Genomic DNA, 22,918 nt, shown 5'->3' with positions numbered 1-22,918 from the left:
GAGGTGAGAGATGACCATGGAATTTCAGATGAGTGAATTCCTTTTCTACAGTGTAATCAAAAACCCCAAATGCTCAAAAACAGGCAACCTACAACATAGAACCTGTGCTCGTAAAATCTGTTTTATAAAGGATCTTGAAAATTTGCAAGTTCAGTGTAGCAGCTTTAGAAGGAAAACACTGTTGTGGGGTTGGTGGGTTCAACTGTATTCCGAAGAAGGAATTCTTATGTTGTCTAGAATCATTTGATTCCAGGTGTGCTGGTGACACTGTCATGGTTCTCAAAAGGTCAAATAAATAAGCAGTTAGCACTCATTAAAAGAAAGCACTTACATCATTTGTCTTACTAATGCTCTGCCACAGTTTCAAAAAAATTCAAGTTATCTTTCTTCCTGGAAGGGGACATTAATTAATTTAGGGATTGTGCTCTGCCTAGAAGGAAGAAAGTCAATACTTACGCGTCAGCAAGAACTATTCGTGTCCTGGTTACATTTTCTATAGTGAATTTTGTTTTTCCACCTTTTCCTGCTATTCTCCCTATTGCTCTTGACAGATGATCTCCTTTCAAAGGTTTGACTAAAAAGAGATAACACACTCAGTAAAACAGCAGTGGCGTGCATTTCTGTAATTCCATTACTGGAAACAACTCATTTTAAGTAATATGAAGGCAGCTTTGCTATAGGTGAAATACATCCATATCCGTATTCATATATGGGACTGGAAGTGAAAGTCACATCCAGTGTTACAGGACCAGGGCATCAGAGAGATTATCATACAGAACTGTAATGCAAGGCAGTCTCTTCATTACTGAGCAATTAAGATTGAGGGGAAGAAACAGAGCCAGAGTGCACACAATTAACACCAGTAGAAGTGAAATGAATCCCATTTAAACACCACCCTCCTTGGACCCTGCTCCAAGGAGTCACAGTAACACAGGAAATAATAAGTGTTTCTGCTGCCCACTTCCTGCCCCTCGCTGTCAGGACAGTGGGAGTTTAAACATTCCAATTTAAAAGTCTAGTGGATATGTATTCCCCAACACACTCCATGTTCCCTGTAAGTTTAAAACAATGTTTACACTGTGACAAGAAAAATCCAATCGACCTGACAAAGTGACAGTGACCTGCTTTTAAGGATGATGGTTTGGGGGCTTTTGTTGGGACATCTTAACAAAAAAGACAACTCTTTCAAGGCACCTGTACCTAGACAATAATTCTGTGTATTGGCACAAAGGTTTTCCTGATCCCTGGGGACAAGTGACACAAGTGGAGCAGGGGGAAAAAAAACAACCCAAAAACGTCCTCGCAGATGGCACACATGACTACATGAATACCGCAGCAGAAACTACTTACCATCTGTAACTTCAAACGATTCTAGAAAAAGATCATCTAATCTGATGAGAGCAAGAGCATCCTAAAACATTAAGAGATTTGTTATCAGCATGAGTGTTACAGTACCACAACAGAATTGCAAGCTTACATGTTTTCTTTACACATATAAACAGATGACATCAGTAGTATTGCCCCACTTAACATATCAAACAATAGCCAGCTAAAGTTAAACAATCAGCTATATTTTCAATAGCAATATAAGCATTTACTTCTGTGTAGAGAACCTGCAGACCCACCTATGCTAATGAAGTCGGTATGAGCCTGTGGCAACGAGCAGCCCATCCGATACTGCAAAAAGTAGTTTTGTTTTCCCTGAGTAAAGTCTGAGTTTTGAACAGACTGATGGTTATTGACCCAGGACTAAAGCAAAATGAACCATCTCTACGTGTGCAGAGCACCTCAGAGCCAGAGAGAATATAATTTCTTGCGTGCCATTAAATATTGCCTCAATTTCAGAATTTTAATTATGTGCTGTTTGAAGATTACCTTTTTATTCAGTGTTAGCTTAAGAAATTAGACTTCCACTCCAGTCACAAGTTCAAACAAATTTATTTCCAGAAAACCACCTAAAGATTTTATTTCTTTCCTACTGTAATTTGCAGAGAGGCCAAAGGCTTCACGCAAGCAAATTCTAGCAATCTCACAATCAAGCTGTTGGGAGACTCACCTCTACTTGAAACCCAAGTATAAATGCTTTCACAAAATCAGCTGCTTTCGTTAGAGCACTGAGGTCCTTTGTCTCTTTACAAGTCTGCAAGACAAGAAGTTACATTTGCAAATTAAGACCATGAAATAGGATCAGGGCTTGAAAAATCTTAAGAGGTGAAGGCTAACCATTAAAAAGCCACATTTAGGTAGTGCTCCTGTATTGCGTTTTGCTGAAAGGCCCAAGTGATAAACTTTGTGCTTGCTTATAACGTTGACCCTCAACTACCGGAACACACCAACTATCACAGCCTGTGTTTGGAGGGGAGGGAAAAGAGGAACTACTGAAAATCCCCAACACCAATGGCTGAGGAGAAACTTTTTTATTAAACACACACACACACCAAAAACCCCCGAACTCCAAACTAAACTGCAATGTGGGACAGCAGAGTAAAAGAGAAGGGTGACGGCAGGAGACAGCTCGAGGAGGGAAGGTTATTCTAATGACAATATCCTACAGATAGTCTAGCAGGTGATTAGAATCCCAGACAGGTTCAGTAACATATATGGGACAAGATAAACAAGATATTTGAAACAGGAACAAATCAACCTCACAAAGCTGCAAATATTGGAGTGTTTTAAGTTTTATACTTTCGTTTCCCCCCAGCAGAGGCCACGGGATTTGCTGCCAGAGGGCATTTTTTCAGCTCATGTTTTAAAATTGGGCCAAAGCCTTCCTCTGCTACCAGTGGAAAAGTTTGTGCACATCTGCATTTACAAATCCTAACAGGGACAACTTAGAAAAGAGCAGTCTCTGAAGCTGTAAGAAAAGGAAAGGAGGAAAGAATAATTAAGGAAGGTAATTATGTTAATGCCTGTAATGTCAAAGGTATGCTGAAATGTCATCTACAGCTTCCACACCACATCAAAGAAATCACAGAAACTAATTTCAAAGTTTTCAACTGTTTTATACTCATGATAGATACGGGCAAAATTCAATCAGCTTGATAAAGAACCTGCTTTTCGAGCAGTCATCATGCCATATCAAAAAGCGGGGTTAAAATCCCAGGATTTTTACTTGTATAGTAATCAGTGGAACTGCAAGAGTGTTCCTAACTTTCCTTCACGTCATTTCTAGGAAGTATAAATAAGCGCCAGGTCTGCCACCTTTCCTAATAATTTGGCCCACTTGTCACTAACGATACAATTTTTTTTCTTCTAGTTGCTACTGTCAAACCTGCAGTAAGATTTCAAGGTTAGGAAGCAAAATTACTGTTGGTGTCTATATTTTCACCATTACATTATAAAATCTCATACATCAACGTTGCTAATACAGTAACTCATCTGTCAAAGGCGTAACATGAGCTTTGGATACATATACTTAAAAACAGCTAGTCTGGATATTCCTGAGAAGGAGTAAGAATGATGAATGCACATCTACAGGATTTACAATTATATACTGCTATCTCTACCCTAAGCTATTTCAGTGCAATCTGCTAAGGAAAAGCCAGGGGCTATTAAACAACAGGCCTCTATCTTCTGCCACAAAGAGAAGACATTAGAAAATTTGTGCGTCCCCACTCAAAGGACGCTGTTAGCTCAAAATTGTCACGTAAGTACTTAGTAGCCTTAAAAATCTGGAAAACACTGCATTCCAAAATCATTAACAAACAGACTTGAGATTATTCTGTAGTTCTTAAGTATGTAATTTCCTCCTATAAAAATCGAATAAACCCCAAAAGAACCACACAAAACCCCACCAGTTTATGCTGGTAAGAAGAGATTTGACACTTCCAAATTTTACTGACATTAACGGCTTGCTTCTAAGCAGACACTGACAGATTTTATTTTGACCCCCAGCGAGGGTTTTCTGCTTAGGTCCAACTACGCAGCTTCCCTTTTCCCGGGCATTACGTGAGATTCCGAACGCTGCCCTGGTCTTTAACAGACGGGACAGGGACACCCGCGAGGAGAAGCGCCGCGTTTCGGGTACCAGCGGGGCAAGCCGGAGAAGGAGCTTATTTTACCTTGATTTCAACGTTTCTTGTTTTCAAGTTAAACCTGATTTGAAGCTGCAAGTGCTCCACGATCGGCGTGAATATTTTCATCCAGTTCTCTTTTAACGGAGTGTACCTGTTGGCCGGCACCGCGACCTTCCGCAGCTCCCCTTTGCCGACCTAGCCGGGGGGGGGGAGAGAAAAGAGGGCCAGTGAGGCAAAGGCAGGCCGAGAACCGGACACCGTTCCAGGGCCCGCTGTCGGCCATGCCAGTGTCTCCCCTGCCGGCCTACCTCGAGCGCCTCAGCGGCCACCGGCGGGAAGGCCGGCCTCTTGCTGGGCCGCGGCTCCGCCGTCTCCATGGCGGTCCCCGCCGCCCGCCGTTTCCTCCGTCTCCGCTTGGACAAGACGCTGGTGAAGCCGCCCTCAGCCGCCGCCTCAGCCTCCATGGCGGGGCAGCCGTTAAAGCGGGGCGACAGCTGGGGCGCGAGCCCACGTGCCCTCCCTCCTCCCTCAACGGCCTCAACGGAAGGAGACTGGAGGCGGCGGCCGCCCCTTCCGCTTCCTGCCGGGCCTGGATCGCGGTCGGGCGGCGGCGGGGCGGGATGGCGGCGGGTCTGGACCGGCCGCAGGTGGTGTCTCACGCCCAGCAGGCGCTGAACTACACCCTCTTCGACTGCAAGTGGGTGCCCCGCAGCGCCCGGCTCCTCTGCCTGGGCAGCACGGCGCGGGGCAGCGGCCTGCTCCAGCTCTACGAGCTGCGGGGAGGGCGGCTGGCGCTGCTGCGGGAGGTGAGGCCCGGCCGGCCGGGGAAAACCAGGAGAAAAACACCCTGCTTGGGCACGGTTCGACTGTTAAAGTTGCCGGTGCCGTCACTCGCCCTCGCCTAGGGGGCGCCCGTGGGTGCGTTGTGTTTGGTTTTGGGAGGGGGGATTTGTTTTTCCGCTGCAAATGGGTGGAGACGGCGGCTTCCGAGCATCGTTAGCTGAGCCGTCCTGAGGGGTGTAGGACCGTGAAGCCGAAGTCTCTGCTCTTCTGTACACAAAGAAGTAAACACAAAGTGTAATTGGTGTTTTGAGTGTATTGTGCGCCAAATAGCCTGTGTACGTGTCCCTGAAATCCACCACCCCGTGGGCTCTCCAGAAGCTGCTGCCGCAGTCTGCGGTTGTGCTGCTTTTTCCCACGTGCTGGCACAGAATATATCCTTTTTCTTTTTTTTTTTTTCCCAAAAGATTGAAAAGGCTAAACCTCTAAAATGTGGAACTTTTGGGGCGACATCTCTGCAGCAAAGGTACTTCGCCACGGGAGATTTTGGCGGAAACCTTAACATATGGTGAGCACGCGTGTTCTCTCAGAGCGTTTCAGTTTGACGCTGTTCATGTCCATTCGGTGGGATGTTTCTGTCGTGGCTGGCTTTTGCATCCAGTGTTCTCTGTGCTGCCCATGGTTGGGACCCAGCCCCGAGCTTTGGCGGCTACTGTATTGGAACCTCTCTGTTTTGTAAAAATAAGGTGAATTCTGCGCAGTGGTTTAATTCGGTGCCTTTCACTTGCCTCTTCTGTGTGCAGCTACAAAACCTGCTAATGTTCTAGGTCCTCCTCTGAAAAGAGGCTGGGTTGTTTTTTATTATTATTGTTATTACTATAATAATATTTCCCTTGCCAAGGAACTATCAGTTCTCTTTTGTTGGGATAGCAAGAGGACGTGGATTAGTCATTAGTTGAAATTAAAAATAAATTCTGAAGGATTCTCAAAGGATGAGAATCGTTGGGAAAGAACAGTGAAACCCACGGCTGCATGCGACTTTCATTTGAAGCTGAAGAGCAGTAGTCAGATCTGGGCGGGGATCAGCGAATAAGGTCATTTTATGTACTTAACTGAAGGTAAAGCTAATTGGAGCGTTTTGGTCTGTAGCGTGATTCACTTTGAGCCCAACATAAAAAATTGTTCTTTAAGGGTCACTGTGGTGAATCCCACAACTGCGTTTACAAACAGGGAAGTCCAGAACTAAGCAAAAACTTTCAGACCAGTCTAAAGCAGTAGCCAGAGAAGGAATCAAAGACATGTGGTTCTTAATAGTGATACCCATATTTTGTTCCCTTTGTTATATCCGTATTTTGTTCCCACTGTTAATCTGAGCTGATATAATTTGTGCTCAAGTTGCCTCTCGTTTTCATACGAATCCTGAGTGTCAAGGAAAATGCCATATTGTCTGTTCTTTTCTTTCTTGCCTAGGAATTTAGAAGCTCCTGAAATACCAGTGTATTCTGTGAAAGGTCATAAGGAAATCATAAACAGTATAGATGGTGTAGGTGGCTTAGGAATTGGGGAAGGTGCACCAGAAATTGTGACTGGCAGTCGAGATGGTGAGTTAGTGAACTCTGAAAGTCTTTTCAGTTATTCCGAGAAAGTATCCTGCAAGCTTTGATGGCAGGGTGCAGTCTGCCATCTGAACTAGTTACAAATCCGTTGCAACTAGTTCTTCGTACGCTGTCTTTTCAGTCTTGCTTGGGACAAATTTTCTCTAATTCTTTTAGAAGCTGTAGATAAGCAAAAGATACTGTTGTCACTGAGCGTGGGACAGAAGGAATGGGAAGCAGCATAAATGCAAAATATCAGCTAGAAAAAACATCCTTAACAAATACTTTTGCTTTATTTCTGTTATATTTTTTTTTTCTATCTGCTAAATCAGTCTGGCTTTCTGGAATTGAAAGAGGTGCTCCTGAGTTTTGAATGATCAGGGTGAAAAGCAAAGGCCTTCCCTGGGAAGGTGAACGCAATGTGGCGGTGTATCCATAATACAAAATCCATTGTCCTTCTTTCCCAGGAACTGTGAAGGTATGGGACCCGAGACAGAAAGATACGCCTGTCGCCAATATGGAACCTGTACAGGGGGAGAGCAAAAGGGACTGCTGGACAGTAGCATTCGGTAATTTATCAGATTATAACCATTCCTCCCTCTAATATGACTGTGCTTTGAGGACTATCAAAGTATTTCTGGGTGTTATGGAATAGCTTATTTTGTGTGGACCAATCGGTAGGAGGTTTTGCTTTTCAACGTTGTCAAATGTATGTGGTTTTAATGTGTTTTTCAAAACAAGCCAGTTTTGTGATGGCTGGGTTTTGGACTCATTTTCTTATCGCCTTTGGTCAGTCATTTCACAGATAAGCTGTGCAAGCTTTATTTCTCTGCCTAGGACTGTAAAAACAGTATATCCAGCTGCGTTGTCCTGATGGAGTGTAAATGTTGCAGTGCGTAAGTTGCTGTTGTAGCATAGTTCCAACTGTCAAGTGTTAAGGCGTTAATTTAAGAGAAGATCCTTGAAGCTAAGAGCTAATTAAAGACCATAGAGATGCTTGATGTGTGCTCTGCGTTTTTGCTTTGGAGAGAACAAGTGGATTGTGTTCTACACAAGCTGGTATTTCTGGATTAGCTCCATTTTTGCCCCTACAGTCAGGAAGTGAGTTTTACAAACCGCTGATAAGTGGATGGATTATAATAACAAAATTGATAGTAGGGAGAGGACATTTCTTGGCAAGTAGGTGCAATTGTAACGCTCATTGCTGTTGATACCTTTGTTTTCTGCTTTGACAAATGGAGAAAAAAGTGGACATGTATTTTCTTCAATTTTCTTTTGAGTTACTGAAACTTGAGCCAAGGCCAGGTTCATCTTGAACTACGTTCCCTGGGCCAGCCTCTTTCAGGCACTGCTGTGCTTCCTTGAACCTGTCAGCTGGGAGTTCCTGGAGGCAGGCTTCTGCCTGGTGACGGCTGTGGTAGTGCGCAGGGCCTCCCTGTGAGTCTGGGCCTGCAGAAGAGGCTTCTTGTCCCACTAACGTTTCACGCTTGAGAGGCTGGTTAAGGAACCGCTTTCTGCTGTGGTGCTGTCTAGGAAGTGTGGCCTAACAGCAGATGAAGATTTAGGAGAAGGAATGTATTCGTATGGGTTTACAAGACCAGCGTGCAGTACTTGGTGTGTGCGGTTAAGGCTGTAATGGCAGGGAGAGTAAGAATTTTATTCATATTTTTAAAAGAAATAGACTGCCAATTTTGAAGCTATATTTTCTATACTTCTCAGGTTTGAAAACCAGACTGTTCATTAATCTTAATATCCCAATAGTAATATTTTTCTGGCATAAATGTAAGTTGAAATTGCAGGTTTAGGATGTCTGAAAGTTACAGCCTAAGGAGGGAGGGTTTCTGTATTCTAATTAATTCTTTCTCCAGGCAATGCTTACAATCAAGAGGAACGTGTCGTATGTGCTGGATACGACAACGGGGACATTAAATTATTTGACTTAAAAACCATGTCACTACAATGGGAGACCAACATTAAGAATGGGGTAAGGAAACTATAAAAGTATTTTTCATTCCAGCTTCTATGCGGGATGGAAAAATTAAAAGGAGTTTGTCTACCTGAAATCTTTCCGGAAGACATTTCTGCTGAGATTGTACCAAGGAATCGTTTTCTTTAAGTTCACCAAACTGCACCCCTCAAGTTCTTGGTCTGGATAGCATGGGGTATTCTTCAGTGGATTCATGTTTTCAGATGATTTTGTTATTTCCAAATTGGTGATGTTGTCACTGTAAAAATAACCAATGATTAATATGTCTTTACAAATCACAAACCCCTGTTTTTTTTAGCAGTAGCTAAATTTCAAGGCTGAATGTATTTTTTTTATATTTCCAGGTTTGCAGTGTGGAGTTTGACAGAAAAGATGTAAATATGAACAAGCTAGTGGCCACATCACTTGAGGGAAAATTCCATGTTTTCGATATGAGAACTCAGCATCCAACCAAAGGTTTTGCTTCTGTTTCAGAGAAGGTATGGGGAGACAGAGTATTTCTTAACAAGAGACAGACTCTTTGAATATATGCTGTCAAAGTACTGCGGGTCTAAGGTGACTTGTCTTCGATAGGTAATAGATGCTCGTGTTACTGGGGCACAAGCAGTGCGGTAGTGTGGCTGGTGTGGCCCCAGGTGCAAGCAGTGAAAGGGCCCCTTGCCTCTCGCTGCCAGCACTCACCCAGGTTTCATCCCTTTTATAACCGGGTATTTGGGCTTCTCTGTGTGGTTGCACCTCTGTGCACTCAGCTGTGCCCCTCGTCTGGGAGTCATGTGTCATGTTTATTGGAGGTCATATTAAATTGTGATGAGCACGCAGATTCAAATCTTAAATATATCCCAAAACAAAGTGAGCCCTCTGCAAACGCTTTTCATTCTGCACTCACCAGACCTCATGTGAGCCATAGAAATCATTGTTTTTCTTCAGTACCAAGCATTTTTGGATTGCGTTGGGAGTGAGTGAAAGAATATAGAGGAGAGACTTACTGGCCTCTTTTCTTCCATCTGTGACCACTGCGTTAATTAGTCTAAGTTCTTTATAAAGCAGTATTTTAAAATTTTTTTTTAGTGAACAAAATCTTGTGATAATTAGAGAAAAGGAATTTTTGTGGTGAAGTTCTCCAGGACTGCCTAAATTAGAAAAAGCTGAGTTTCAACTTAATGTCTTAATATCTTTAAATTGCTATTTTCCCTACCACCATTCAAAGCAGATAAGGTGTTAGAAGTACTTTGATAACATAAAAGTGCTTACTGAATTACTGTTTGTAGTAACCAAAATGTGAAAGTGGATCATCTTATCTTTCATTCACTGCATTTAAGCTTTTCCTTTTGGACATTTGCAGACAGATATGCGTTAAGTCAGAGTAGGTGCGTTGCAGTTTTTCTCTAAGTGATTTCTGTTGCTCTGTGATCTTGCTGTGCCCTGGCTGAGATTTACATTTGAACTGTAGATTGTTTGTTGTGTTTGCACGGTGTTTGTAGTATATTCCCTTCCAGTAATGATTTTTAAGAGATGTCAAACAGTGAAATTAACCTTGTGGTGACTCTGTTACTTAAGAGCCTGAGAATCCTGTAGTTCTAGAGCAGTTTCAAAAAACGTGCTTACACACAGCTGCTTTTACCTCTATTTAACCTTGCTTATATGGCCAGTCCGGAAGAAGCTGAAGTGAGCGTGAGCCTTGGCAGGGCTGCTGCTGTATCTCTGCGGAAGGACGGGGTGCTTTTGAAGCCTGACTTGGCTTGTCCTGCATGGGAACTGGCCACTCCTGTGGCAAGTTGCAAGGAGTCCTGTTCCAAGGCCAGAGGAAGGGAATGTACCTCAGAACAGATGTTCTGCTATCCACCATGAGAAGGCTGGGTTCTCTTCGTACAAGTGATTGCCATTTTAAGATTCTGCGTCCTTTCTTGCGAAGCTCATCCATAACTGACTTCTATACGATTTTGATTTTTTTTGTTATTAGGCACAAAAATCTACCATATGGCAGGTTCGGCACCTACCACAGAACAGAGATATATTTATGACGAGTGGAGGAGCTGGAAGCCTTCATCTCTGGAAATAGTAAGTGATCGCTCTCTAGCCTGCAACAAGGGCAATAAGAAACGCACCATTTAATTGCTTTAAGAAAGAATCTTCCTGAAAAGGATGAGGGGGGTCACACTTCCAACCTCAGATATCTTGTTAAAATTACTGCTTACAAATGCAGTAGAAAGGGTATCAATACTTGATCTGGAATCCTGAATTAATTCCTAAAAGAATGTGACAACAGCATGGGTGAATTTTGCCCTTCTCACTTTTCTTAACATAATCAAGATCTAATTATATCCTTATATCCGTCATAATTAAATCTTTGGTTAACAAGGTGATAAATGAAGAAAATGGATTTCTTAAAATTGTCATATGGTAGCAGTTATGTCTGAGAAGAATATTGAAAGCCTGGACTTTTAATGATTCTTAAATTTACATCTTCTTACATTACGTGGCAAAATAATTGAATCATCCTAAATGCAGTGAAGTAAGTGCATTAAGTTTCGGAGGGATAGCTGAGATGAAATTTTCTTGCCTCTAGCAAAAGCCAAGCAGTTAAAAAAATGAAGGGCTATAGGAGAGAGGTGTCAGGATGCAAAACTTCCTGCCTCATTTTTTCTTTGCATGAAACATTTACTAAGTATGTGGTGTGGATATAGCTGGATACGATTATTCATTATTTTAAAGACATTTATTTGCCTTATCTTGAAAGCAGAGGCAACCCTTCTCTGTGTCTTTTTTAAATGTGTTTTTATGAGTAAATTTTAAGTGCACGTTTTCCTTTTCTTTACTTCTTGCCAGTGAGTACCCATCTCGGCGCTCAAAGAAGGATTCTGAAGGAGCTGAGATGGGGGTGGCAGGTTCACTCAGCCTCTTGCAGAATGTGACTCTGTCAACGCAGCCGATTTCTAGCCTAGACTGGAGCCCTGACAAAAAGGGACTGTGTGTTTGTGGTGCCTTTGACCAAACTGTGAGGGTGCTGATAGTTACCAAGCTTAACAAAGTTTGACAGGAAAACTAGAATTTCTGACGAGAACGCAATATAGCTTGCAGCCTGTAAATACAGAAGGGATAGCCCTTCTGTTTCTAATTTAATTTCTCCCATATTAAAACTGGATTAAAGAAATAGAAACCAGATCTTTCTATTGAAAGTTCAGATATATGCTGTTAGAGTTGTTTGACTGTGAGGCTTCCTGGGCACAAAACTCTTACCTTCTAGAAATGTGAATTTACATTTGAAATAAAATGTGCCTTTGTGTTAACGCAATCTATAATTTCAGAAATCACTTTAAATTATTTGTGTTCAGTTTAATCACAGTGCAAATCTGTTCATACTTGTTTAATGGTGTGGCTTTTTTATATATAGTATTGTCCATATGCGTGCATGTAATGGTAACTACTATATATTACCTCACAGAAACTCGTTGTGTTATTGGCTCTATCAATTAGAATTTTGTTAAAGTGACTCTGTAATACACTATAGAAACTATAATGAATGCTGAAATATTCAGGTTTAATGGAGTAAGCTTTTTATTGAAGAGTGTATTGAAATTGAACTATTGAGTAAAATGCACTGTTTTATTATTTTAGTTTGGTTTCATAACATGTTTTTATGTTCTGTTGTTTTTCTATCTGTTTGTAACTTGGTATTCTACAAATAAAATTACATGGAGTGTTGTCTTAATACAAACAAAGTATATTATTCAAACATCCAGAGAGTGAAAGAATGAATGTACTTGTATAGGTTTACAAGAACAGTGTGCAGTACTTAGATAAAACTTCCTCTTTTTGCAGCAAAAGTTTCTAAAATTTAACTCCATTGTGAAAAACTTGATAAGGTACTTATTTTTTTTTTTAACATCGATTCAGCATTTCTTCAAAACCCAGTATGACAGAGTAGCTTCGTTACTGTAGTTTCACCTGAACTTTTCTTGTAATTACCCTTATCTGCACTGTGTTTCTTTTCTGATTTTACCAGTGTGTGCTGCTGCCAGTTTTTAGCAGGCACATCCTCTATTTGTGGATGTATGGTGGGAGTCTTCTTAATTTCAGTAAGCTCTAATGATTTCATTTGTCACTTCTTTGTCTGGTATTTAGCTTTCAGGTGACTTGTATGTGCATATGCAAATTTCTAGTAAAAGCATTTAACTACTTCTGAAGCCAGATTGTTATGGGAAAATGTTGGCTTTGTCCAGGTTAACTACAAAAAAGCCCCCGTGTGGCCATTTGCAAAGAAGCTCTGTTTTCTCACGCTTCCGATTGAGGAATTGTTTCCTGACAAATTCGGGTGAGTCACCTGCGCTGCATCAAGCCTGAACCTTCCAGGGCCTGCTCCTCAAAACTAGAGGCTGCTCTGTAAAGAGAGAGGGACCAGGGCTTTATCTCTGTACTGGTCCTGCCACCAACGGGCATCCAAGCAAGATGCAGGAGGAAGAGGAAACAGCCAAATACTGAAAGTTAAGGTAGGGAAAGTGGCAAATGGGGGAAACAGGGTAGAAGCTAGAGACTATTGAAAATAGTAGGGGAAACTGGGTTGAAAGGTGAGAAACTGTAGTGGAAGGACGACACTACGACTGGGATTCAGGTAGTGAGAAATGGCAAACATGCAGACCTGGGGATACGCAATGTCCTCAGGCTGCTGGGGAAAGCTCTGAAAGAGCTTTCTGATCAGAGGTTTCTGATCTGACAGATCAGAGCGCTCCGCCTCTTCAGTTTGCTGGGGACTGGTGAGTTCCCTACTGCTGCAAGTCACACACTAGAGGGTGAGGCAGGTCTAAAAGGTCTGAATGTGCTGATGGATCCAAACTGGACCTTGCTATGATTCTATGCTACTACTGCGTTACAGTTATTTATAGTAAGAAATGAGTGTCTCACTGGCTTCCCAAAATCTAGAAATAACAGCTTGTGTCAGAAAAATGATACTGGGATAGCTAAATCACAAACTTGACAGGAAAATGGGATGCAAATTTGTTCGTGTATTGTCAGTCAGCTCTGTTTTGGTGAGCACGAGGTGACAAGCTTTGGACTGAGAGGCTTCAGATTTTTTTCTCATCTAAGATTCCAGCTAAATACAAGTGAGATAAAATTGTCAGTATTAACTCCTGGGTATCTTAATTTATTAAACCAGCTGAGGAAAAAGAGAGCAGGCACCTGTGGGTAGAAAAGGCTCACAGGCTTTTAAACCTTGTGGAGTGGAGAAATCATGAATGCTGGGAGGCCAGCAGGAAAATTGCAGTAAACCATACAGTCGATGTGTCTGTGGAAGTCCATGGCTTTAGTAGGTCACTGATACTCAGCTCTAGCCTGCCTTCAAATTTAGGCTCTTGTATCTCAGGTTTAGCAAGGACCAGCAGGGATGAAAGCCCAGTAACAAACTGGAGGGTATCTGAAACTAACAAAAGCTTCCAGAAAAGCAGCCCTTAGTTCTGACCAGTGGGAATCCATCCCCTTGTGAAAGAGGCACATTGCTCAGCGGCTCAGCTCTGGGAAGGTGCCCCAGCGTGTCCAGAACCATGAGGATGCCCTGGCGAGGTAGGTTCCCCGTGCTGTGGACTGGCACCAAAGCTTCTAAGGCTGAGCACAAAATGTCAAGATCCCTGAGCAAGGGCTAATGACATCTGTCCATCTGTCAAAAACACGCTGTGCTAACCTCTTGCGCAGGTGTACATGCAGGTTTTACTTTGGCTTGGCAAGCAAACGGCAGGTTGTGTAGCATGTTAGATGTACACAGTTCCGCAAGTGCCCTTTCAAGGGATGCAGGCTAAATATTCGGTGAAGGTGAAGATTTATGAGATCCATCTGTCTTCCTTAAGACTTGATGGTTTGCTTTCAAGTGTAATATTTAGTATATGATTGATTATATTTTTTTTGACACAAGTAATTCCATCTGCTTGTGTGCATAGTGTAATGCTGAGAGCATATTCTGAAATTATTTTAAATGTTGTCCCTCTTGGGGTGCATCCTAGCAGGAGGGAATAGGGGGAACTACTGCTCTGCAATCTTGACTGCAGCTTGCTTTGAAAAGCTGGGGGTGTAGAGTTCAAAGAATCAATTCAAGTGCTTTGAGTCTAAAATGCACTGTTCAGAGATGGCCTCCATTAGCTTTGTTCTTTAAGTAAAATATACTCACTGAAAGGTATGCTAGACAGCGGAAATTTGTGAAAATATGGTTTCTCTCTTTATTAGTAATTCTGAGTCAAGCACAGAGTAAGGGAAGAAAAAGCTCTCAGTACAGGTACTTGTGAGGGAAAACAAAGAACTCTGAGTGCAGAACTGTGCTCTTGGTGGTATTTTTTATTATGTACTTGGCCTACAGCAAAAATGTCCCTTCCTTATACAAACAGCTCCAGGGAGAGCTAGTGAGCCTACCTGATGGTGGCGCAAATTAGAGCAAGAGCTAATAAACAACACTTCTTAAAGCGCCATGGGCCTCCAAAAGGTGAAATGCCTGTTACCTCTGGGTACTTAATTTGGGGATTCATTTTATTTGTGGTTTGGAAATGAAGGAATGCATTTCCCTCATAAGTAGCTGTTTTCATGAAAGTACATGACGGTTTGCGTGGCAAGAGTTTGCAAAAAGCTGGGAGCTGGGGGGAAGTATAGATGAATAGTTATGCTGTCCTTGTTCAGGAAAGGTAAGCGTCTGTATCTGTGTACCTAGGAAATGAAAGATAGTTACTGGCTGGAGAGAAGAGCTGTTGCTAGTGCTTGTACTATGCTGTATCTCCTCAGCAGATTGGATTTCTGCATCTCCCAGGCTAAACAAGAAACTTAAGCAGACCAAAAGCTGCCCGTGGCAGCCTAGCCTTCGCTATTTATAGTCCTGCCCCCTCTTGCCGAAGACTGGCACCTTGCCTCTGCAGCATGGAGGCTGAAGAATTTAAATGTGTTCTAAATAAAATCATAATGCATCGGAGATGAAATGCACAGGGACAAATCATCTCTGACGCAGCACCAAGGAGCACTCTGGAAAACCCCTGCCTTGCCCAGGGCCAGGGAATGGAATGTGCTACCGAGTTTGGCTCTACCGTGAGTGACCACATTTAACAAGTATATCTGCTTGGCAGCGATCGCTTGTTTCCCCTGTAAACCATCCCTGAATGCTCATGGAAGAGAAGAATCTGTTTATGGGCATGATTGAAGCCAGAATATAAGTATGTGCTACACAGTTTTGGTTTTGCTTTTTTTTTTTTTTTTTTTTGACCAGGTGTTGCCCAAATCCCCAGCTATTGCAAATCAGAGCTTTTTGTTTCACATCAATATAGTTACTTTGACTTTCACCATTTGTACAGGTCCTTAGACATTAGAGCCTGTCAAGGTTTCTGTGCAGGTAGTGTATATTTGGCCTACAGTATGTAGTTTTCATTCCCCCTCCAAAAAAAATTATTTACAGCTTAGCCATGACTTGGACTGAATTTTAAGCAAAGAAAGGCAAGTTATAAGTCTGTATAAGAAGCTGTAATACAGTGCACTGTTGAGGTTTATGAAATACCACCTATTGTCTCTGATTTTCAAAAATTCAGCTGTGATACATAAGGTATTCAAAACCAGAACTGGTAATAAAAGAGCAAGGACAGAAGACAGAACTGAGGAAAAAGTTAAGTAGCATGCCAGCATTTGAGAATTTACCCAATGAAGTCAGAATGGCTCATGTGTGAATGTATTAGTTTATAATTATTGCTTATACCATCCAAAATAGCAACTGTAACTCTGAACTTCAGGGCAGAGCTGAAGCAGGGAATAAACGGCAAACCTGCGAGGTGCGCAGCATATACTAATGTCTGGAAGCGCATGTGCCCTTGCCTCTTCACAACCAGTGATGCTGTCAGGGACATCACAGGACTGGTGCACAGAAGGAAGATGGGGAATTGCATCAAAAAAAGACATCTGTCCTCCAGTGATAACTTCAGATACAGCTTGACAATAGAATTCAGCTCATCTTCGCTAAATTATTGCCATCAAGTACATTCAATAGCAAATAGGGATTGTTTGGCTAAGCTGACTGATTGATAAGTAAGAAGCTACTAACTTGTGGCCTGGGTATTCATCAGTGTAATAAAGTTGTCTAACTGTAATGTTGGTACCGACAAACTGCCAGGAAATACATTGATTCACTACATTTTGGGGTTTTTTTCCCAATTATTAAGCCTGCATTTTCCCGCTCCTGATGCTGTTACTGCTGTATTTCCAGTACTAGGCACTCTGAGCGGAACAACTGCCCACTCCCCAAAGAATCTCCAGGTCACAGTCCATATGTCTGCAGAGTATTTAAAGCCTTTGTGCAGCAAGATATTATGTAGTAGCAAAGACAGCAAATGCGAGTCCCAGTACTTTGGGCAAGGGCAGCTGGTAACCCAGGCGGGAGCCGAGAGCTGAATTCACTTGCGTGCAGTGTAAGGCATGGCTACGGGACTGCCTGCGGCAGCCCAGGTTCAGCGCAGAGGAAAGACCAGACAGGATTTCTGTGGAACTCGGCCAGAGCTATTTGGTGACTTGGTGATGTGGCCAGTTCTAGCCTTGGCCATACAAGGCTTTCATTCCTTGCTGGCCTTTTTGGGAGGACCTGCTTCTCGCTGCACAGCCCGCTCTTGCAGTTGCACAGCACTGTCCACAGAGGACAGTGGAAGAGGGTCAGTGTTGCTTGGTGGCTGCAGGAGTATCTAGGATCTAAAGGGCAGTGAGTAGCTGCCCCACACCCTGGCCTTCCTCCTCCTCAGCCGCCAATAAGGCAATTGCCAGCAAAGAGGCAGAGACGTTTTGCAGGACCCTGCAGCAAAGGGGATCACAGCAGAATCTCTCTTCCCTGTAATATTCTTCAGTGTCACACCCTTAACTAGTTGATTTAGGCCAACTAGCAATTGGCAGAATTATTTGCTAACGTGATTCAGGACTGTAGCATGAGCAGGCAGCGTGGCAGCCCTGCTTTGGAGACCAGCTCAATTTAACGGTGTGGTCACAAGCTATGCCAATTGGTCTCTGAGCCAGAGAACAAGCCCGTCGCTGTTTAGCTTAGTAGTACGGATACAGCTTCGTGTCTGCTCCAGTTTTCTCTACTTCCAAGAGATCCCCTTCCCTCCTGCCTTTATTCCCCTGCCTCCACAATGTTAGTAAATCTTTAGTCACCGCTTCCATGTCTGGGGATGTGGAGAGAGAGCTGAGCTGCAGAACCACGTGGAGGCCCCTGTAAAAACCCTCCTCTGTTATTACGGGCAGTAAAAAGAGCCTGTACATAATTCACTGTTTGGGGTTTCCTTCACAGACCAATGGCTTCTTCCTCTTTTATCAATGTGCAAGAGGCCACCCAAGGTTGCTAGCCTCTCAGGGTACTTCCTGATCAGAACACTGCATCTCACCTTCTTAAGCGTGGCAGTGAAGCTGATTTTCATCATTATGAAAAGCCCATCAGCAACATAAATAAAACAAGCACAGGCAAGCTCTCCTTGGTTGCTCAGGATTTTGAGGTTATGAAACATTTAAGACATTCTCTGAAGCCAGAGGATGCGTGGGTTGCAGAATGGCAGTAAGGCCCACAGAACTCCACAGCACTCAAGACCTGATGGGACCTTTTTTCATGGCAGTGATTCAGAAATAGTAGCTCAGCCTGTTTACCGGATTGCATTGTATCAGATGCCCACCGTTACACTGACTGTTAACAATTTAGCAGTTGAAACTACTCTTTCTTCAAAGTAAATTACTGGTTAAGTCTCCAAGTCCCAGCTGCTTCCAGTTTCTTCTCTTACAGGCAGGGGCTGCTTACATTAAAACCCACCACTGCCAATATTTGTGTTTCAGAAAATACCAAGGACCTGATTTTTTTATGCAAGCATTTCCATCAGCACAGAAATGTTACTTTATCCTCACTTTGCCCAGATGTGAATGACTCCATGTGGCACAAATCCTTAAGTTGTTCTTATTTGTGGATTTGCTGTGAGGGCTAAGGGAGCTGCACCCTCTTGCCCCCTTCCCTGTGTCACAGAGCATACTGGAACCGTGCACCTCTTCTGCTGCAGCTGTAGCTGTTTCTGGCTCTGATTATGCTGGGATGCTGCTCCAGCCTGTCCTGCATCTGTCCGCCAGAAATAATCCAACACTAGCGATGTCCTCTGTTCTAAAGGCTTTTTCCTCCTGCTCTCTTCATCTTTTGCTTATTGTTTAAGATTTCTGAGACAGAGACAATCTTACGAGTATTTCCAGCCTGGAGCACCGTGAGGCTCAGGTTTCTAGGCAGCACTGCAGCAACAATGAAAAATAACAATAAAAGGCAGGTGCAGCTAATGAAATCTGCTCAGTTCCGTTGCATCCCAGGCTAAACCTTTCATTTTCTGAGTCATCAATCTTCCTGCAGAGATCAGAGAATCTCTCCTTCATGTTTCTTTCTGGCATAGCTCGACCAGGCAGTACTTTGCGGCCTGTTCAGCAGATGTGGGGGACAGACCCTTCCTGCTGCCTTGCAGAAGTGTGCAGGGGCACAGGCCTGTGGCATCTTCATATCCGGCAGTGCTTTCCCTTCCTGACATTCACATTCCCTTCCTCCCACATCCTGCTGTTGCAGAGTGTGTGAGAAACTAAGAGCAGCCACACCAGGTTAGACCAAAGAGCCTTCCAGTCCTGTATCCTGCCTCTGCAGGGGCCATGTGCAGATAAATAAATATAAAACCCCCACCTTTACAATGACAACTGCAATTGGGGTCCTAAGTTTAATTTATTCCTAAAGTTGTCCTAAGCTTCCTGCTAAAATGAAGTTTAGGTATGAAATATATAGTTCTATTGAATTTATACACAGAAGCTAACAAGTGAGAATGGTGTAATTCTAATGCATTTAGAAATAAACCTCAATTTCTAATACAATTTACTTCCACAATCTTAGTGAGAGAGACAGTTATAAAAAATTACAGCTGTATATACTAATTGGGAAGAAATGCAATCTTAGAACAATATCAGAACAAATACTCTACACATGGTAGATTGCTTTCAATTTATTTCTACAGTTTCCACATATAAATATATATAACCTAATAGATATATCTACATTCAGCGAATAAAGCTTTGTATGTAAAGTAACCAGATATGGTACCCAGCACTTCACCACATCCTGTCATTTAATATAGTTGGCATGAACACAAGCTCTTTTGATCTGTACTAACTATCTTTATCTCAGTGTAGATCTCATCCTCCCTATCTTTTATGCTAAAAAAGCTTTAATCAGAGGGCTTAAGCTGGTCTTATTGAATTATATTACTTTTCCTCCCTAAAACAAAGCTACTTCAAACTCAGTTTCCTTCTTTCTATGTCCTTTTACATCTTTATTTTGATTAGAACTGTTATGTTTTCAAAAGGGAAAGGAGTCTGTGTTTAGTAGGTTTAAAGCCATTCTAATTTAATTTGAGTGCAGAAAAAAAAAAACCATGTCCAGAGCATTTTAACAGAAAGGTGAGTCTAAGTTCACCTGCGCTTATGTTGCCACATACACTGTCCCCGAGTCCAGCAAACTGTATCACAGGATGGAAAATTTTGGAGGTTACACTTCTTTTCCACTGTCCGAAGTGTTACTGCTACAAGCTTTTTAGTTCCTGAAGATGTGAGACATCCCTGTGGGTTATTCTCAAGACTCTATTCCCCTTTTTACCCTAACTAGTGGCTGGGGAACAAACCTGGCAGCCAGATATCTTGCGCTGTCTTCCTAGACTCACCATCCACCTTGCAATAAATCACTGTAAACTCTCTATTCCTGCCCTGCCTTCCCACTCCCTGCAAATATCTGGTCTCTGTAGAATACAGAGAGAGACATAAGTTACCATAAACATGCCACTGAGCCAGGCAGCTGCCTGTAACTGTCCTTTTGCAAGTATCTGTCTTCCGATATGCCAGAGGAAACATCAGGCACTCACCCCTCTTCCACTGCGTGGCAAGTGCACGTAAGCAGGCAGGTACGGGCGAGCAGATGGATAATGTTCATGCTTCAGCTTACTCTTCTGGTAACTTGCTGGTCTGTCCACACATCACATTTCAAATTCATTAGATTACATTGCAAAGAAACAGGCCTCACAATCACAAAATGCCTAGCCTGGAAATGCACAATGTGGCCAACGCCCTTCAGACGCAAGTGTCCTATAAATACTGACAACTCCCAAACTGGTTTGCTTGCTTCGACATGGGATTTTAAAAGGTACTGTTTCATACTCTGCTTTTTAATGACTTTGGCCATAACTTGACTTTAAACATGCTAGGCCAGCAACTGTCGTGAAATGGTCTGCAGCTCAGGTAATGCAGGTGCAGACTAACTCACTCTTGAAATAGTTTAAAATGTGATGTTGCACAAGTTTAGACAAATGCATTCTAAGTGCAAGCTATAGACACAAAATTTCTCGGTTTAGTTTCAACACAAGGTAGCTGTACTCTCACTGACTTAATCTCATTTAAGTCTGCATCGGTTCAGCATTTTCAACTGGTCGCTGAACATCTAGAGGTTTAAGACAGAGAGTGGCAGAAAAAAAGGGAACGTTCTCTGTGTTTGGATATACTGGCATTCCAGTAATTGCCAGAAAGGGCTTATGGTGGACAGCTGATAAAAGTGTCTACTTAGAAAGGCTGAATTATTTAATGAAGTATCTTTGCTGCTCTCATTAAGACTCACACTGAAAGGCCAAAAAGAGCGATTAGTGTCAGAAGAAGCTGGACTTGCAGATGAAGAAATTCTGTTGCTTTATTTTCTCCCTTAGGATGACTACAGATGCCTATTAACAAACACCTTTTGCTTTTGGTCTGATTTTAGCATCTATATTTTCATTCTGCCAATGATTCATGGAATCACGGAATTTCAGAGTTGGAAGGGACCTCTAGAGATCATCTAGTCCAACTCCCCTGCTAGAGCAGGATTGCCTAGGGCACATTACTCAGGACTGCATCCAGGTGAGTCTTGAAAATCTCCAGAGAAGGGGACTCCACAACCTCCCTGGGCAGCCTGTTCCAGTGCTCTGTCACCCTCACCGTAAAGAAGTTTTATTTCATATTTGATCGGAACTTCCTATGTTCACTGACCTTGTTATTACGAGTAGCTTCTAGCATCCTTCTTTGTATTCACACCAGATTCAGAACAGAAGAATCTAGGCTATTTTTTTTATTTATCTTGTCTCTTATATGAGCATCTCCAAAAGCTTTTTCAGTAGCAAATCTGTATCAAAGGTAAACCGCTAGAAGGAGACAGAGAGCCACACTGCATCATCACGAAACGCTCCGAGTCCAACCTGTACTGCATTAGTGCTGTAGGTGGTTACAATCTTCTACAGAGTTGGTTGAATCTGAGCATTAATCAGCATGTGTTGCATTTTCCTTTGATCTTGTAATTGAAACAAAATTTTGGGTTTAGGAAATAAGACTCTGGCAGAAACTTCCTACCTAATGTTTGGTAAATCAATTAGTCTATCGATCAGCTTCCCTTTCTGTATTTCCCAACCTGTGGTATGTGAATACTGAGGTAAGAATGAATTAAATATATGTCGAGTGTTTTGAGGTCCTTGGAGACGCTTGGCACACTGGAAGTGCAAAGTAAAGTGCAGGTCTTGCTATTTCTCTGCTACCCTTCAAACTGTTGCATTGCTGAATTTTTTGAAAAAAATCTCTCCTGAATTCCCTTTTACCTACAGTGCATAATTCTGTAGTTGTACTAGTAATAATGAGCAAGATAAGATAAAATAATTAAGAGTGTGTTTTTTGAAAATAAGAAATATTTATGAAAATTCAGTGAAAGATTATATTATTACACTAAAATATTAGCAGAAAGTAGGGATACCATTCCCCGCCCCAGTGGTTCTACTATCTGTATGTGTGCCCCACATACAGCTGAAAGGCTCTTAAAGAATCCCTGTGTTTGCTGCTTTCATAAATACTCTGTTATAAAAAAAAAATTTGTATTGCTTTTGCAGCCATTTTTGGTTGAAACTGAAAACCTAAACCTCTAAATCTCCTGGAGGAAAAGGAGATGACAAAATGTAAACAAATAACTACTCCCTCTGAAGATCTTCAGATATGCTTCCAACTGGGAGTAGGGCAAAAGACTCTAATTTGCTGTTCATACTGATTTAATTAGAACAGACATAGTATAGCACTTAGACGTAAATGAACTTATTAAAAGGAAGCTCACTGTTGCAATATCTTACATTGCATTGAAGGCACAGAGAAGTGTACTGAAGCCGGATAAGACCCCAAACTAGATTCTAGTCCTGTTATGCTTACGAATATACTCTTCCATTTTCCCCAGCCTTGACCTCGACCTTCTTCAGACTGGACCTGTTTTCCTCTTCCTCTAGAAACCCTGATGCTGAGTAAGCCAGCTCAGCACATTCCCTTCAGGCAACCAGCCATGACTTAATCAGCCACATACACTCCTGCGTAACCTATAGTTGAGAACAGGCCCCCTTCAACCACACTGAAGGATTCCAGTGATCCTACCTTAATCTGCCTTGGAGGGAACAGGCTGCAGGCTTCAGTTACAATAAGCTTCAGATGAGATTGTGAGC

General features: G+C 42.4%; 1 protein-coding gene and 1 long non-coding RNA gene across 2 annotated transcripts; one reads left to right on the top strand and one right to left on the bottom strand.

The window, feature by feature from the left end:
- The first annotated feature begins 4,282 nt into the window (after positions 1-4,282).
- On the top strand, positions 4,283-12,562 carry DNAAF10 (dynein axonemal assembly factor 10). The gene is made up of 8 exons (XM_063328401.1): positions 4,283-4,822; positions 5,264-5,364; positions 6,267-6,397; positions 6,859-6,960; positions 8,260-8,375; positions 8,723-8,857; positions 10,339-10,436; positions 11,205-12,562. Exons 1-8 carry the CDS (start codon positions 4,298-4,300, stop codon positions 11,410-11,412), a joined length of 1,416 nt encoding a protein of 471 aa, XP_063184471.1. The 5' UTR covers positions 4,283-4,297; the 3' UTR covers positions 11,413-12,562.
- LOC134512742 (uncharacterized) lies at positions 8,383-22,911 on the bottom strand. The gene is made up of 3 exons (XR_010070227.1): positions 22,851-22,911; positions 20,291-20,390; positions 8,383-8,616 (listed from the first exon to the last, which is right to left on the bottom strand). It is a non-coding gene; the product is annotated as an uncharacterized LOC134512742 (long non-coding RNA).
- Positions 22,912-22,918: the final 7 nt, after the last annotated feature.

This window comes from Chroicocephalus ridibundus, chromosome 3 (genome assembly GCF_963924245.1).
Source record: "Chroicocephalus ridibundus chromosome 3, bChrRid1.1, whole genome shotgun sequence".
Lineage (NCBI taxonomy): Eukaryota > Metazoa > Chordata > Aves > Charadriiformes > Laridae > Chroicocephalus > Chroicocephalus ridibundus.
The sequence above is the reverse complement of the archived record's forward strand: the minus strand, read 5'-3'. Positions and strand labels throughout refer to the sequence as shown.

Excerpts from the sequence above, each read along its gene's own strand:
- DNAAF10 (XM_063328401.1), top strand. The coding sequence starts at position 4,298 with ATGCCAGTGTCTCCCCTGCCGGCCTACCTCGAGCGCCTCAGCGGCCAC. Across the intron at positions 6,961-8,259 it reads CTGCTGGACAGTAGCATTCG|GCAATGCTTACAATCAAGAG; the intron begins GTAATTTATCAG and ends TTCTTTCTCCAG. Across the intron at positions 8,858-10,338 it reads TTGCTTCTGTTTCAGAGAAG|GCACAAAAATCTACCATATG; the intron begins GTATGGGGAGAC and ends TTTTGTTATTAG.